Consider the following 16,316-nt stretch of genomic DNA (forward strand, 5'->3'; position numbering starts at 1 on the left):
GGGGTGAAATTGAAAGAAAAAGCAAAGTTCAATAAACAACTCAAAAAATCTCAGTGGTTCAAACACAGAAAGTAACACGGCAGAAGTTGACACACCATTATCAGACGCTGACATGCTTAAATTCAGTTTGAAAGCCAGACAAATGATGACCAATCAAAAGCCACAGTTCGGGATTCCTCTGTGGCTGTGGCATGGATTCAAGAGCTGGAATGTGCATGGTACACCCACAGAGTCGGGATGAGATGTAGCCATTAAGGGGGAGAGGAAAAGTGGAAAGCGCATGGAAAAGGAGGACTGGAGTAGTTTGATGGCATGGCTTGGGATGAAAACAGCCACAAGAAAAAAACGAAGAAAAAAAAAAACACACAAACAACGAAGGCTTTTGCAAGAAAATTTAAGAAATAGAAAACCAGATTTGAACTTCTTGAAAGACATACCACTGTTTATAAGTCACTGTGTGATAACCAAATCATAAATTATGGCAACGTTGAAATATAGATTGTTGAACTGTCAAATTAATGGGAGATCTTGCAATTTTATTTCTTAGATTTCTTAATTATATTTGTATAAAAACTGAAAATGTGTAGCACAAGTCTGTAAGTTTCTAATAAAATTGAATAAGGTAATTTAAAGGATTAGTTCACTCTAAAATGAAAGTTCTGCCATTTTTTAACCCTCATGTCGTTCCAAACCCGTAAGACTTTTGCTCATCTCCAAAATACAAATGAAGCTATTTTTAATGAAACCTGAGAGATTTCTGCATTTTATGAATCGAGAATAAAAGCCATTTAATTTAGGCTTTCATTCACATATAAACATTCATAAACTCACACATCAGTTGTGGTAAAAACTCAAGCAAGTTTGCGATTCATTCTCGTGAGTTACGCAAATACGCTTGAGCTTCTGTTTTTGTTCACTGATCAATATGTTTATGTGAATAAAAGCCTAAATTCAATCTGTTCATCATATAAATGGATTGTGTCTCTTCTGAAAATTTGGGACTAAACGGCTTAATTCATATGGATAAGTTTTACGATATCTTTATGAAGCGCCAAAGTGGTATTCGCGTAGCGGTCTATGGAGGGACAGAAATCTCTCAGATTTTATTAAAATATATTAAAGGTATAGCGGAGGATTTTCTTTTTCCGGGTGGGTAGTCTATACTATTGGTCCACCTAAGTGTCAATCATTCTGGTGATATGTTTACGTAAGGCCGTCGTAAGTGCTCGTCCCTTCTGCGCATGCGCACTTTCAGGTGTATTATGTGTGATGAGTTACGGTTTAAGCCATTCCTTTGAAAATGGCTGAGGGTCGAAAGAGAAAAAATGTATACGAAGTGTATGATAAGAAGAGAAAGGCCGCAGAATATAGAAACATGACCAGAGTGATTTGGGTGAATATTTCACACGCTGGCGTGCGCTAAAAGCACAGGTTGGGCTTCCCACTGATGCCGCAGTCGCGAAGATTCTACTAGACAGGTAAAGTTTGTCATGCTATTTGGAGAAATCCATTTAAAATCACAGCTAGTAAAAGTTAATGTAAGCTATGATTAGCGATGCTAGCCCTGGAACGAGTCATGCACCGCGTAGACACGGTAAACATCTCAATTTGTCTAAAGTAGCCTTGTGACCAAATGGTAAATGGTATCACGCTGAAATATTCTAAAACCTTGTGTGTTCATTTTCGATAATTACAATGTGTTCACCATAGTATTTATTACACAAATGCAACAAGCTACTTCTCCATTGCATATCATGTCTTAAGTCCTAGGTCACTCAACACGTTTAATAGGCGTTTCCTCTCGGGAGAAAATAAAATGTTGCGCTTGTGCTTTTTTTAAAAAATTGGAGAGGGCGGGTCTTCTCTAAAATTCGGAAAGATCCTCCGCTATACCTTTAATTAGTTAAGAAGATGAACAAAATTCGTAAGGGTTTGGAACAACATGAGGGTAAGTAACTGATGAGAATATTTTTTATTTTTGGGTGAACTAACCATTTAACAAATGTTCCCATATCTTTTGATCAATAACTCTATGATTTTTTTACATGATCTTTCCATGATTTTCCCAATTATTCATGAAATTCATGAATTAATTAATTATTCTGAAGACATTAAAACTCAAATACATGTCAATCTAGATGTCCCATAGCCTTAAAGAAAAAAAAATGTTTTCTACCAAGACGCAGAGTATACTCTGGCATTATGTGTCCTGCTGATTCTCAAAGATGAGTGTGCACAGCTCATATCCTCCATTTTAAACACCTCCTCAGATAGGGCCCAAGATATTTGGCACTTGGTACAAAAGCATTTTGTTCAGTAGTTTCCTGGCTGACACATACTTATTACCAGTGGCTCAGATAGGATGCCCATTACCCCAAATTGTGCTGAGTTAATGAGCAGTTCAAGGTCTCTCAGAGGCAGATGAGGTCCTCATTTAGCCACCCAGGCTATATCTGCAACAGGGCACACTGGGAAAGCTGTAATTTATCTCAGAGTTAAACGTCTTTAAAGAGTAAGATGAATAGCTAGTGTGATTTCCTGCCTTGTAACAGTCACAATTACAGCCATTAGGAAAAACAGGTTTCTCCTTAAAGATTAATGTATTAAATATTTATACATATTCTTACAATGACAACCTAATAGCAGAGGAATAAATACTGTCTCTCATCAGATCGCAGAGATCAATGCCTTCCTGAACTCCAAACTTCTAACTGTGGCCATGTGAAGTCAGTGCCTTGGCAGTGGGACAGAAAAGCTCAAGCTGCATTTACCTACTGACAAAGTAACAGACAGCCACAGCTGGGGGCATAAAGGGGCAAACAGCCTTGGGTGAATCAGGAAGTTTGATCTGTTCCCTGTTCAAAGTGTATTTGAGAAGTGTGACAAAGGCAGCTTGGATAAGGGCTAAAGGAGGGAAGAAAAATAAACAAAAAGTCTTGCTGCACCTTGATTAACCCATGCACCCATGTCTTTTCAGATGGGGTGGGAGTCCCCAAATGTTTATTTTATGAGGCAAGCGGTGTAGAATCTGTCTGCACTGCCATGTGTGGACATCCTGATTCAAAGAAACTTACACTTGTCCCTTGAGAGACATTCAGAAAATATTTTGCAGAGTGGTTGTAGAGAGGGTAAGGGTTTTTTAAATACTTTTATTCAGCAAGGACACATTAAATGGATCAAAAGTGATATTTATAATGTTACAAAAGATTTCTTCTTCAATTAAATGCTGTTCTTTTTAACTTTCTACCCAAAGAATCGTTAAAAAATTGTTACAGTTTCAACAAAAATTTTAAGTACCCATATTATGCTATTTTAAAGGTTCTTCATTTTGTTTTGGAGGTCTCCTCCAATGGGATTAAATGCATCCAAGGTCAAAATCGCTTAATTTTCTCATAATATACATTGCACATTTCTCAAAAAGTCGGTTCGTTTGAAGATTCAGGCTCTCTAAAGCCCAACTTTCCAAAAGCACTCTGCTCTGATTGGTCAGATGGCCCAGTCTGTTGTGATTGGTCTAACACTTACAGCAAGAAACAAAACTCCTATTACCATATCTGAATTTCAGCTCCGGAGGCTTCCTCAGCACGTGTATACACAGTGATGCAAATAGTAGCAATGGTGTCCGTTCTTTCACATCAATTCCAGCGAGAGTCTTCATCCTTTGGAAGTTTTTTCAAAGTGGAGTTGCTTGCAGCGCTAAAAAACTGCATCTTCTCGACATGTCGACAACACAAACCTCTTCCAGCCCTCCACTACAACTAGTGTTGGAGAGCGGGTCAAATTAGACGTTGTTTGCGGGCAGCCAACGAAGACCATATGCAAGCAGGCAACACTATTTTACAGTATGCATAATTTATATTTAATATAGTATTTATGAGTAACAAGGACAATTATGTGCAACTAGCCCTAAAACCTGGGGGGAGCTTGGAGGAGAACCTGATTTTGATCAAATAAATGCAGCCATGGTGAGCACAAGAGACTTCTTTCAAAAACATAACAAAAAAAGTTAACCAACTGGTTTAAATGGTAGTATAATAACTGAAATTTCAAAATAAAATGCAGCCAAATACAGCTAGCCTGACAACTAGTAAAGTGGTAACATCTGGGTAACCTGATAATGTGACACGGTCAATATGGATACCGGAAGGTCAGCTCTCACCTCTGAATGACCTCGTCCTGGAACAGCGACTTGTTCAGCAATGTGAGTGTAGGCAGTTCCAGAAAATGTACCCCGCCACCTTCAGTGCCCAGAGCAAGAAGATCACAGCCCAGCTTCAACAGCATGACGGTCACACGTGTCGCACTACAGAGGAGAAGCAAGCAACCTTAAGGTCATAGTTTGGACAAATTTGGAGAGTTTGGGGGGGGGGGGGGGGTTGGGGGGGGGGAGAGACTTACCTGGTGCTCTCAATGCCTGGCCTGCCAGGCAGATTGAAGCTGTGAACCTCTATCAAATGTGAGCGGTTTTCTCTCTGCACAATCTCCCATAAGTGAATGGTGTTATCATCCAATAGAGAAAGTATCCTCCCCTAGAGATAGAGAAAAAGAGAAGAGAGAAAACATCCCATATGGCTTTATCGACTGTTCAAATGGCAAAAAAAGAAGACCAATAAGTTCAATAAAACACACCACAGCACCAAGCTACAATGATTGATGTAAACATGTGCACCTTATGAGTACAGGTTTAAAACATGATCTTACCTGTCCATAGAGGAAGTGTATCTGAGTGACAGCAGCAGTGTCTTTATGAAGTCCAGTCATCTCCACCCCAGGAGCGCCATATCTTAATGCCCAGTCAAGGAATATTTTACAGTGGTGCATTCCAGGAACCACATCTGTTTTGGGAACAGATTACCTCAAGGGAAAACGTTTCAGACTAGGCTTTGAGAACTGATCATTTTTCTTCAGTTTTCTTCAAGTATCTATTCATGCCTTCTTTAAGCAATGCCCAAACTTAAACATGCATTAAGCGATTTCTGAGAAACACTTAGAACAAACAAACCCCTCCCTTCATTGCTCCGCCCCAAAATTCACAAACACGCAATTCAAGAGTGGATTTATTATATCTCTTTATCATAGCTGAATGAAAGAAAATACTGCTTAGTGAAAAATAAAGGGAAGATGACGTACAAACGACAAGAAAGTACAACAAAAAATTAACACACAGAACACAACAGTAAGAGTTTGTTGTTAGTCACCAGCAGCTCCAGACAAACCTGTTACTAGCTAACATTACATCGACAGCATATCTTGATTCTGTGAAACATAGGGAAACCAACGTTACTCATATCTGGAGCAGAAACAACGCAACCTCTGCACCCATTTTCAGGCCTTCTCGCTTAGGTCTCTTCGAATATTAACACTGGTCCTCAAGCTCTTGCCTGATCATAACCCTTCTTTTTCCAGTGATATTCCTCTGACCTTTTCTCTTTTGTAAGGTCTCTCAGCCATCTCTCTACAGTCTTTCTTCAAATCTCCCTCTTGCTTACTGTCTCTCCTCACCCATCATGAGTGGAAACGCCCCTACTGCAGATTGGCTAGAAGTGTGTTGTGGTGCTCGCTCCGATACACTTTCAACAAGTTATGTTTCTCAGAAATCACTTTCTGCACCTTTAAGTCTTGGTAAATGCTTGCTAATCATGGTGTACAAAGACATGCATGTGTGCTCTATTAAGTATTTTAAATTAAATGGCGACAGAGACGTTAATCAATTTTTCGATTATGAAAGTTTTTTCATAAAATGGTAATGCTTGTGTATCTGACTAATCAAAAAATTTAATTAATTTATTTTTATTATTGATTTTATTGATTGATTGCAGCACTACTTAAGACATATTTTGTCACATATGAGCTCCAATAAATCACTTTCAATCTTGTTTTTTCAAAGGAAAATCAGGCCAAAGCTGTGGTGAATGTAGTTCAAATGTAAGGTCAAGAAGCAACAGTGTGTAAAGACTTAAACTCATGAAACTTGACTCATGATAATTGCAGACATATAACGCTCATTAAACAGTCTACTGAGCTACACATTAAGAAATGAGCCAAAATAAAATCAAAACTAAATAGCTCTGATTGGCCCACACTCAATCTGATCCTGAATGTCTCCAGAATCAAGAGAAATCTCCTACTCTTTCAGTTTGACATCAACAGCAGTTGGCAAAGCTGATTGTGCTTTTCTTTAATAGACTGTAGCTCAAATGATTTCTGGATGGCTTTTGTGGTGTGCTTCTCATAAAAAAAATTTAAAAAAACTACACAGCCTTCCACTCCCATAACAAAAGAGTGGATATCTAGGTCAAATCTGATCAACATAAAAACGATCCAAACTCTGCAGGAAGGAGGAGACATCCTTAGAAAAACACTTTTCAGCAAGCCTTGTGAAAGAGAGAACCTCTTTAAAAGTAAAATCTTGACTTTAAACAGAGCATGAATGTGTTTGGAATGGCGCAATATTGAAGCAATATGTATACTGTGCAAAGCATTCACATTTTTTGGAGTAAATGTGCAGTATACTGTGTGCAGTATACAACCCAACAACACTGCATCAAATACCCTATCCCACAATGCAATGCCCAAAACCTGACCATCCATTTCCAGCTTGACGAATAAGCTGAAAGAGTTTACAAAGTGCCAATATTTGAACAAAAAGCCAAAAGAAAGACATTTGTACACAATTGAATTAAATGTGAAACAAGTCTCTTTTTCTGCACAGCATGCAGTTTGTATACTATATTATATTAATAAGATATAAATATAAAACTTAATATATATATTAAGATATAAATATAATATAAAACATACGCACATGTACCAGATGCAATACTTTCTCACTTCTTTCGCTAGAGAAGTAAAACATTATTAACAAGTTTAAATTTAATGTGACAGGAGATCTGGGTTCAGACTTCAACTGAACAATTTCTTATATTTTTCACATTTATATTTATAATCAATATCTTTATCAATTTTTTTAATAATAAATCAATATTTTAATACATGCATTTTCAATAAATGGACAAAAAAACGTCATTGTTGTTTTTTCATTCACTTTCAATGGGTTGGAATGGACATGATGATTCTGAACTGTCCCTTTCTCTCAGCAAAACTTGCTTGTAAGGCAGGGTAGGTACATCTGATTCAGACTAATGAGAAGAGATGCACTGATGGAGCGAACGGAGCACAGGACACACCGTCAGCTCGACTGAGCCCAGAACAAAAGCTCAGGCTGTGTGGCACTGCCGCACGTCACCCTGCCACCTCACACACAGCTCTCTGAGAGCCACTTCAGCTGCTGCCTAATCAAGCCCATAATGTCTTACACAACCAGGCTCTTGAAACGGCACCCCAGACGAACTGCTCTATTCTGAAGTCCCCGTGGTTGCCATGGCAGCATCTCGATTATGTCACACGGGAACAGGCATCCTGTTATTTGCAGAAGAGGCTCATATGCCCCAAAAATGCTACATAATGAAAAGGTTCAAAAGCTGAGAAACATGAGACACAGAGTATTAACATGCACAATCTTACACCATTTACGCTTAATAACCAGATGAAAGGTCATGTATGTTAACACCTTAAATGGTGTTGTTTATCACGTGTTGTTTATCACGCAATGGTCATAAATGGTTTACGCAACATATACATGTAGATTTTTTCTGCATGAAACTCCTTTACCAGACAAAATTATAATTTGAATTAAAATGTGGTTCTTGAGTTGTTTGTTTTTATAATGAGCTGATTATATGATTCTTATTTATGAATAAATAAATACAAGAAAAATATACATGACATTTAGTGCTGTCAAATCGGTTAATCGCACCCAACATAAAAGTTTGTTGTGAGTAAGGTGTATATATTGTATACTCACAAACTTTTATGTTAGACGCAATTAATTAGGATCAATCGATTTGACATCAATAATAATAGTATTAAGATATCTTAATATATAATATATAAATATATAAAATACATTTTTATTAGTACATGTTAAGCACACTCATTGAGTAAAGCTTGCTTTCCTATAGGACTAAATCTTCCATTCTCACTGTAATTAATATTAATGCATTAGGCATAAGCTTTTATCAGTATACAATTTTATCAGTTCTTGTATTCCTACATCATGCAGAGTCGATTGAGCTAACAGAAAACTAAAAATAAACATGTTTAAAAAAATTAAATAAATATTAATAATAATGACAAGGGATGCAAAGAAAACAACCTCTAAAGGAAAAAGAAATATACAAAATGTACCCAAACAATTTATTGGACTACATTAGAGGAAGTCCAACTCAGATGTCCAATCGATTAAGCAAAAGTAAATACAGACTCCTTTGACGAGAAATTTGATTAAAAGAGGAGAAAATTTATTTCAATAAGTGAGGTAAGATATTACAGAACCAAAGGAGGGTCGAGGTGTGTTAAGCATGCTGGGAGTGTAGGGTTTTGTGTGGAAATTAAACAGAAGAGCGAGGAACGGAAACATCTGTAAAATTCATTCACACTCTGCCTTGATAACTCAACAGATCATTAACATGAACAGAGAGGCCCTGTCATTTTTTCCCCTCAAAAACAGTCAATATACCCTCCTTTTTGAGCCAATCCATCCACCTCAGTGCATTGCCAATGGTGCGGAGAGATGACAAACCATGAGATGGCTGCACTCCGAACACGGTACAGCATGATTTTGGTTTGTTGACATGGAGAAAGAAATGAATTTCCTTTTTTTGGGGGGGGGGGGGGGGGCACTCAAAACAAAACCTGATGTTCCCAAGACACAAAGAACATGAATTTTAAACAACTGAAGGCATCCAAATCAGCTTAAAATCATTTTTACCCTCAAGAAATTCATGAAAGTATTGCCAGTATTTAGATGAAAATTATTTTGACCAAGATAATCAATATTAAAGCCAAAGACGACAGTTTTCAGCAATGCAAATAGAAACGGAACCCAGTGAGCAGAAACCTGAAAATTTTACTTTAAATTGCTAATCTGGAAATCCAATATACCTTAGCAGTTGTTTAGTTAAGAGAAATGAGAGATACTTTCATTGTATGGAAAAAAGAGAAGCGTACACATTTTTCAAAGCACCTCCTTTTGTGGCCAACAACATAAAGTCAAGGGATTTAGAAAATCCAATTGAGAGTAAATGACAAATTAAATTTTGGGTAACCCTTGTGAAAATGTTTTTTTACTAGTTAATATACTTTAAAAAGTAAAAGAAATTTTTTAAAAAAGTACTCCTTACAGTACTTCTTCAATTATATACTTTAAAATAGTATTCTTAAGTGTGAAATGTACTGGTTTAAATTTATAGGCAAACTAAAACTCTGGTGCATTCACTTTGGTCTACTGCCAAGGTTGCTGTGGCCACTGACTGTGTACGAGGTTTCTTTGACAACAGTGGATAAGCTGGAAGCGTTAATAATAGGGGTGGGAATTGGCAAAAATGTGACGATTCGATAGTATTGCGATATTTGGGCCACGATTCAATATTATTGCGATTCTCAATATATTGCGATACAGCAAGTATTGCGATTCGATTCTGCAATATTGCGATTCACGTCCCCCGTATTATTCAAAGGCATTACAAAAAATTAGGAAAATAAGACCGCTCACCTCACTTTAAATGTCACATTTAATTCTGTAAACATTATCTTCTACACATTAACTGAAGTGCAAAAACTGAAAAACTTGTTCTTGAACATTCGGGACACATTGCAACACTGGTTTCATCACTTGCCCACCGCGGCACCGCAACAAAAAAAAAAAAAAAAAGTTCATTTCAGGGTCACACCAAATGCTCCTGAAGGGTTTGATTCATATTTATTAAAAGAAAATCATATTTTTTTTTTTTACTTGTTTTTTATAATATTTTTTCTTTTCTTTTTTGGTGTTTTGAGATAATTTAAGATTTATAATTAATATTTATGCAATAAATATGACCCATTTCCCCCCCATTGAATATAATAGAAAATAAAAAAATATATTTTTTTATTTTTTTTAAAGCTGTATTTCATTTTAAAGTCAAGCCTAGACCTCATAAAAGCAATTTTTGAAATTAGATGGATGCCATCTGGTGGACAAACTGAGCATTTTAAAAATGCAAAACCCATATGTAATCTGAATTTATTCGTTTGTTTATGTATAAAAGTGTGTTTGTGTGTGTGTGTGTGTGTGTGTGGATGTGTCTGTTTTGCACTCTTGATGTTTTATAGATTCACCCCTTCACTGTTGTGTGCTTTTTTTCTGGATCGTGGCTGATTTGTAGATTGTACGCACAAAAAAACTCTGTATTGTCACATTTTTGCCAATTTCCCATTCATTTCCTATGGCGGGACCATTTGGTCCTGAAGGCCCTGAGTGTGACCATTTTTTTTACAACCACTTAGACTATTCAAATCCTGTCCCCAATTTTTTGGGGTGTTCATATACCAAGTACCAACAAAGTCACCAAATTTCGGACCATTCCGATGAAGCTATGATTTTACACATTTTTTTATTTAAATTCTTCGGGACCATTTGGTCCGAAGAACCCCAGAGGGTTAAAGCGTTAAAAATGTTTAACGCAATTACGCAGTATCCGTTAAATCCTGCCTGTATTACACACACACACACACACACACGACCCACAGAAAAGAAGCGCGTCAGTATCAAGTTCTCTTTCGGGCTTGAACAAACCATAACACACACAAATTATGCCAAAATGTCAGTTTTGTCGAGTGTTCTCATAAGAGCAATCTTGAATTATTTAAATAAACGTAGAGATTTGTGAGAAAATGGGACGCGTGTCAGATCGCGTCTCTGTCCCACATTGCACTGCATTAATGAATGTACAGCTTATGTACGCTCAACGCCTGTCGCTCACTCGTTTTCATTCACTCCTTCAAGTGAACAGTATTAGTGGACTAACGTTAACTTAGGGAATAGGCCTAACTTAGTGAATGAGGGTTTAGAGGGCGATTTCAACCCATGTTCTCAAGCAGTGAAAAATAGAGGACAATGACAACGCGCTGACAGACAAGACCGAGCAGGTAATATTTAATATGGAACAAACAAAACTCACTGAGCTCCCAGCACATAACTTAAAATTATTTAAATACAATAGAGTAACATAAAGCAGACATAATAGAGTAACATAAACCTGAGAATAATCATAAAACCGAAATTTACCCACACTTTCGATTTGAAAGATGCGGAGCGTCGTGTACAACCGTAATACTGAAGCCATTTTCATTTGAATTTGCTATCGAATGTACGACAACAAAGCACTGCAACAAGCGCCACCTTGTGGATGTAATACGCAAATGTAAATGATCAGAGTAAACTCTGAGAAAACCGGAAAGTAAAACAGATAATTTTATAATTAAATATCGCAATACTTTGCGCTACTGTATCGATATAATTGCGTGCGCAAAATATCGCGATACTGAACAGAATCGATTTTTTCCCCGACCACTAGTTAATAAGTTCATACATCAGGAAATGGTTGGGAGTTCCACGCTGCCTCAGCAGAGTGGGACTTTATAGTAAAGGAGTATTGCAGCTGCCAGTCTCTGCTTTAACCGAGGAGTTTAAGTGTGCCAAGGTCAGACTGGAAATGACTTAAGCAGAGTCACGCGACAAATGTGTAAGGGAGGCAGCACCTGTGGTAAAAACTGGTAGAAAGTGGTCAGCAAAGAAATCTGTAGTAGAGGCAAAGGCTGACCTTCAAATTGGGGATATCGTGGGACAGGTACAGCATGGAAGAGGGGGTTTTGGGCTCAGTTTAGCTCCTCCTAAATGGCACAAGGCAGGCCCAGCTCAAAGGAGGAAGCTGGTAGTCAACGAGGTGCGAAAGCAGGAGGAGAGGATGAGATGTATAAAGGCCATTTCCCAGGCCAAGCAGGGAGAGTGGATGAGATGGGAGAGTGTGGAACAAAGAAAAATGGGCTGGCAAGACCTTTGGTCAATGGAAGAGAGTAGGATCAGTTTCCTTATTAGGTCAACATATGATGTTCTCCCATCACCGCAGAACCTAAACCTCTGGGTAGGAGAGGATCCCTGTTGTCCTTTGTGTTCATCACCTGCCACATTAAGGCACATTTTGACAGGATGTAAGGTGGCTCTTAGCCAAGGTCGGTTTACTTGGCGCCATGACCAAGTATTGTGATGTTTGGCTTTAGCATTGGAAGGCAAGCATAGTATGACCAATAAGTTGCCGTATGTTCTAGCAAAACATTACACGCAGAAGACAATATTCCTCCGCCCAGGCGAGCAAAAAGGTGCTAACACCAATTCTCGCCCATGACAACTGGAAGCTGCTAGGGACTGGAAGATGATGGCTGATCTTGATCAACGGCTTATTTTTCCACCTGAGATTGCCACCACTAACCTACGACCAGATATTGTTTTGTGGTCTGGATCAGCACGCATTGTTCAACTGATAGAGTTAACAGTGCCATGGGAGGATGCGGTAGATGAGGCATATGAGAGGAAGAAATTGCGGTATGCTCATCTGGCCACTGAAGCAGAACAGCGAGGATGGAGAGTCCAGGTTTATCCAGTGGAAGTGGGTTGTCGAGGTTTTGTGGCACACTCTACAACCCGGTTCCTCAGAGACGTCGGATTCAGTGGTCAAGAGTTGCGTCGCACAGTAAAGAACTTATCTGAAGCAGCAGAAAGGAGCAGCAACTGGCTGTGGTTGAGACGGAAAGATTCTAGCTGGCTGAGTACAGGCCACCATGCTACGGTTTCGTAGAATTCTTGAAAACTTGAAGGGTGTTGGTTTATTTGTATAGGTTGTATAGTATTTACAGTCATTACGTTCCTGTGTATATTGCGTGAATGACGGGATGTTGGGCAGATATTGTGTTTTGCGGTAGGTGGTATGCCATACGGAACCGTTGCCACTGAAACTGCATATTAACGCACCAGTGGGGCTCGACAGCCTTAGTCAAACGGGTTGGCGCGTATGGTTGAGTTGCGGAGAGATTGTGAGATTGTGGTTAGGTCTCAGCAGCACTGTTGGTTTATTTGTAGAGGTTGTATAGTATTTACAGTCATTACGTTCCTCTGTATATTGCGTGAATGACGGGTGGTTGGGCAGATATTGTGATTTGCGGTAGGTGGAATGCCATACGGAACCGTTGCCACTGAAACTGCATATTAACGCACCAGTGGGGCTCGACAGCCTTAGTCAAACGGGTTGGCGCGTATGGTTGGGTTGCGGAGAGATTGTGAGATTGTGGTTAGGTCTCAGCAGCACTGTTGGTTTATTTGTAGAGGTTGTATAGTATTTAGAGTCATTACGTTCCTGTGTATATTGCGTGAATGACGGGTGGTTGGGCAGATATTGTGTTTTGCGGTAGGTGGTATGCCATACGGAACCGTTGCCACTGAAACTGCATATTAACGCACCAGTGGGGCTCGACAGCCTTAGTCAAACGGGTTGGCGCGTATGGTTGGGTTGCGGAGAGATTGTGGTTAGGTCTCAGCAGCAAGAGGGAAGTAGAGGTCAGTAAGCTGGGCTGAGTTGAGTGGGGGACGGAGGGGGGTGACTCTGGAACGCCAGAGTCACTGTCGAGCCCTCTTGAGGTGTTGTGGGCTAGTCGACGAAACACTGAGGACGGAAGGTGCCCACTTGAAGACCCTAGAGATGTTCCCTACTCCGCTCAATCCAGAGGGTTGTTATTGGGGGACCGCACTGTGGTTGCAGCCGTTGTGTGTGCTGACGCGCAAATACACTATTAACACCAGACAGAAGGAGATTCACGTCACCAGATGGAAAGAAGCGTAAATGGATGGAGAAGCATAGGTTACTGTAAAGCTACGTCTTAGTTGGTGCTTATCTTGGCGAAAGCCGAGTACAAATCAGCATGAAGTTTTAACATCTACTCTCGTGTAATGGAAATCATTATATAAAAAGGAATTAGCTGAATTTTAGAGTGATTTTTTTACCTTTAAGAAAAACGCAAGTAGATTTTTATGTAACTTCAGAATTCTATTGTCATGAAACATGCAAAGTGTACTGACAAGTATTTATAGTAAACTAATTTAACCAAATATGTAATTTCTATTGAAGCTTGTATGGCATGCATTTTAATATATTTGTAATTAAACGTGTAATGAAGTTGCAATTTAGTAATCTTAAAAAAATAACTTTCAAATGTAATATTAAACATACTACAATTCAAAATTATAATAAAGTACATTATATTTGTTTTATGTTAGTTAACCTCAAAATAAGTGTCCATAAAAGCATGATAAACGCTTACAACAATTCCTTAAATTAATTTTCACTTTTTCAAAGCTTACTTAAGTGCGTAAAGAAAGTCATGAAAGTGTACCAAGTTAAGCCTTTTATTATATTAATATTATATTATCTTCAAATAGTTTTTTTTTACTATATACTTGATTTATATATTTTGATTTGATTTATCGAATATATACTTGACACATTGATATACAGAATATTTGAAAGTACTAGTGCACATTTAATACAATGCTTTTTCACAAGGGAAATTACAGCTTTAAAATAACTACCTTAAATTCATCTAGGCCTAAATAGTATAAATATTTACTACTATAGATGTTTTCTCCACCCTCTCCATTACCACAAAAAGAGTTTTAACATGTCAAAGTCATGTAACAATCAAACTCCCTTCCTGGGCCCCAGACTGCTCACACAACCTAAGCCAAACACACTCTCCGAGGGCCCACGCTGGCCATCTCCTCTCCACATACTCCCAACAATGCTCGACAATTACTCACTCAAGCGCTAACAACAAGTTAGCAAAGGATAATGCAATTTCACGGTCTGAATAGTGACAAACAGCAGACATTGTGTCCGAAGTCTAATGTAGTAAACATACGTTGTCCTATATTGAAGAGACAAAACCCAAGTAATTATGGGGGTTTTCTTTAAAAAAACACAATTACAAGCAAGTTCTGTTGAATGAGTCATTGAATGATGGATGAAACCCAGTCTTTTTATGCTAAAACGCGAAAGTATCCACCATTTATGAGATAGAAATTAGAAAACATAAAATGTTTCAAAGGTACATGGTATCCTCATAGTTACTTAAAAATATTGTCTGATTTGAGATACATATGCAATTTGAGATTCCTTCCTGTAAACCATCTACAAAAAAATAAAGGCAAATGACGAAATTTGACAGCAGCTCTGACTGAACTTTGGCTTTGTAAGCATTTCTAGAAACTGCAGTTGCAGTAACAAAGAACTAACCGTGAACTTTGTTTTACCCATAGTGCCTGGCCATTTTCAGTTTATGTCACCACTGATTAGACTAACTGGAAGGAGATTCCTGCGTCTTTTCTGCTTATTTCCAAACCACTAAGGTCATTATAAAGAAGCCACAGGCAAACCCTTTCCCGTCCAGTAACTTGTCACAATTCGTAATTAAACTGTGGCCCTTTAAGTGGAGGGTTTGGCAGCAATGAACATAAAACAGATTTCAATGAGTCTTCTTCACTATTAGTTTCCAAGAGGTCTATAGATTGCTTACCGGCCACAGAAGTGCACTACAGGGGGGAAGGGGACTGATTCCGAGCTCCCTGTGTGTGACCATGAGGCTCACAACAGAATACTAATGGCTTTAGGCTGAGACACATGAGAGAAAAGATATGCAAAGAGAGACATTTAAATTTCCTTCAAAAGCACCATCGAAAACCATCAGGAAGAAACAGCTCCAGTAAACGGGAAAGTTATGAATGAAACAATTACTGGGCGTTCTTGTGTTTGCTCAGCTGTGTTCAATAAGAAGAGAGGACATCCCTATGTGAGAATGCGAAATGTGAGAGTATCAGTCTTTCAGGAGGCAATCTGCCAAACTAAAAGTTGTGATAAGCCTATGCCTCCAGACCAGACAAATGTTTGAGTGTTTGCAGTGGCGTAGATGCAAGCTTCCTGGCTCAGATCAGGGAGCTGCAGCAATGCCGCTGGGAGAAGAAAACAGATAGCTAGCACACTAGGATAAGACCCTATGCATACAGATCCATTCACACAGAGCTACTGCACCTGATTGAGAAGACAAACGACGATAGGAAAGATGACAGACAATTTCGAGATCTAGCAATCTCGAAAATATATCATGGAAGTATTGTATGCATGATTCTTTTAACCCCCTTGATAATGATAACGGAGAATAAGTGCACTTTAAAGTCGGCATGAAACAGAAGTTGCAGATAAGTTGTAATCGTATCGATCCTTGTGTATACCATACTGATATCATTCACTGTGCAAACCTTAAGCTTGACCTCTTTTTGTTGCAGCAGTATGACCATTCATAATGATTGTGATAGAGTATAAATGGCGCCTGTT

The 16,316-nt window shown here is 38.5% G+C and overlaps 1 protein-coding gene across 3 annotated transcripts in view; it reads right to left on the reverse strand.

Moving 5' to 3' along the window:
* Positions 1-16,316, reverse strand: part of llgl1 (LLGL scribble cell polarity complex component 1) — a 45,502-nt gene that overhangs the window by 19,563 nt on the left and 9,623 nt on the right. For all 3 annotated transcript variants that reach the window (XM_077213254.1, XM_077213253.1, XM_077213252.1), the window contains exons 3-5: positions 4,702-4,783; positions 4,399-4,529; positions 4,160-4,303 (exon numbers count right to left, since the gene is read on the reverse strand). In XM_077213254.1, the coding sequence (XP_077069369.1) occupies positions 4,160-4,303; positions 4,399-4,529; positions 4,702-4,783 (357 nt within the window). The remainder of the gene's footprint in view (positions 1-4,159; positions 4,304-4,398; positions 4,530-4,701; positions 4,784-16,316) is intronic.

This window comes from Siphateles boraxobius, unplaced genomic scaffold (assembly GCF_051911475.1).
Source record: "Siphateles boraxobius isolate OS27281-9 unplaced genomic scaffold, OSU_SipBor_1 66, whole genome shotgun sequence".
NCBI classification, from domain to species: Eukaryota; Metazoa; Chordata; class Actinopteri; order Cypriniformes; family Leuciscidae; genus Siphateles; species Siphateles boraxobius.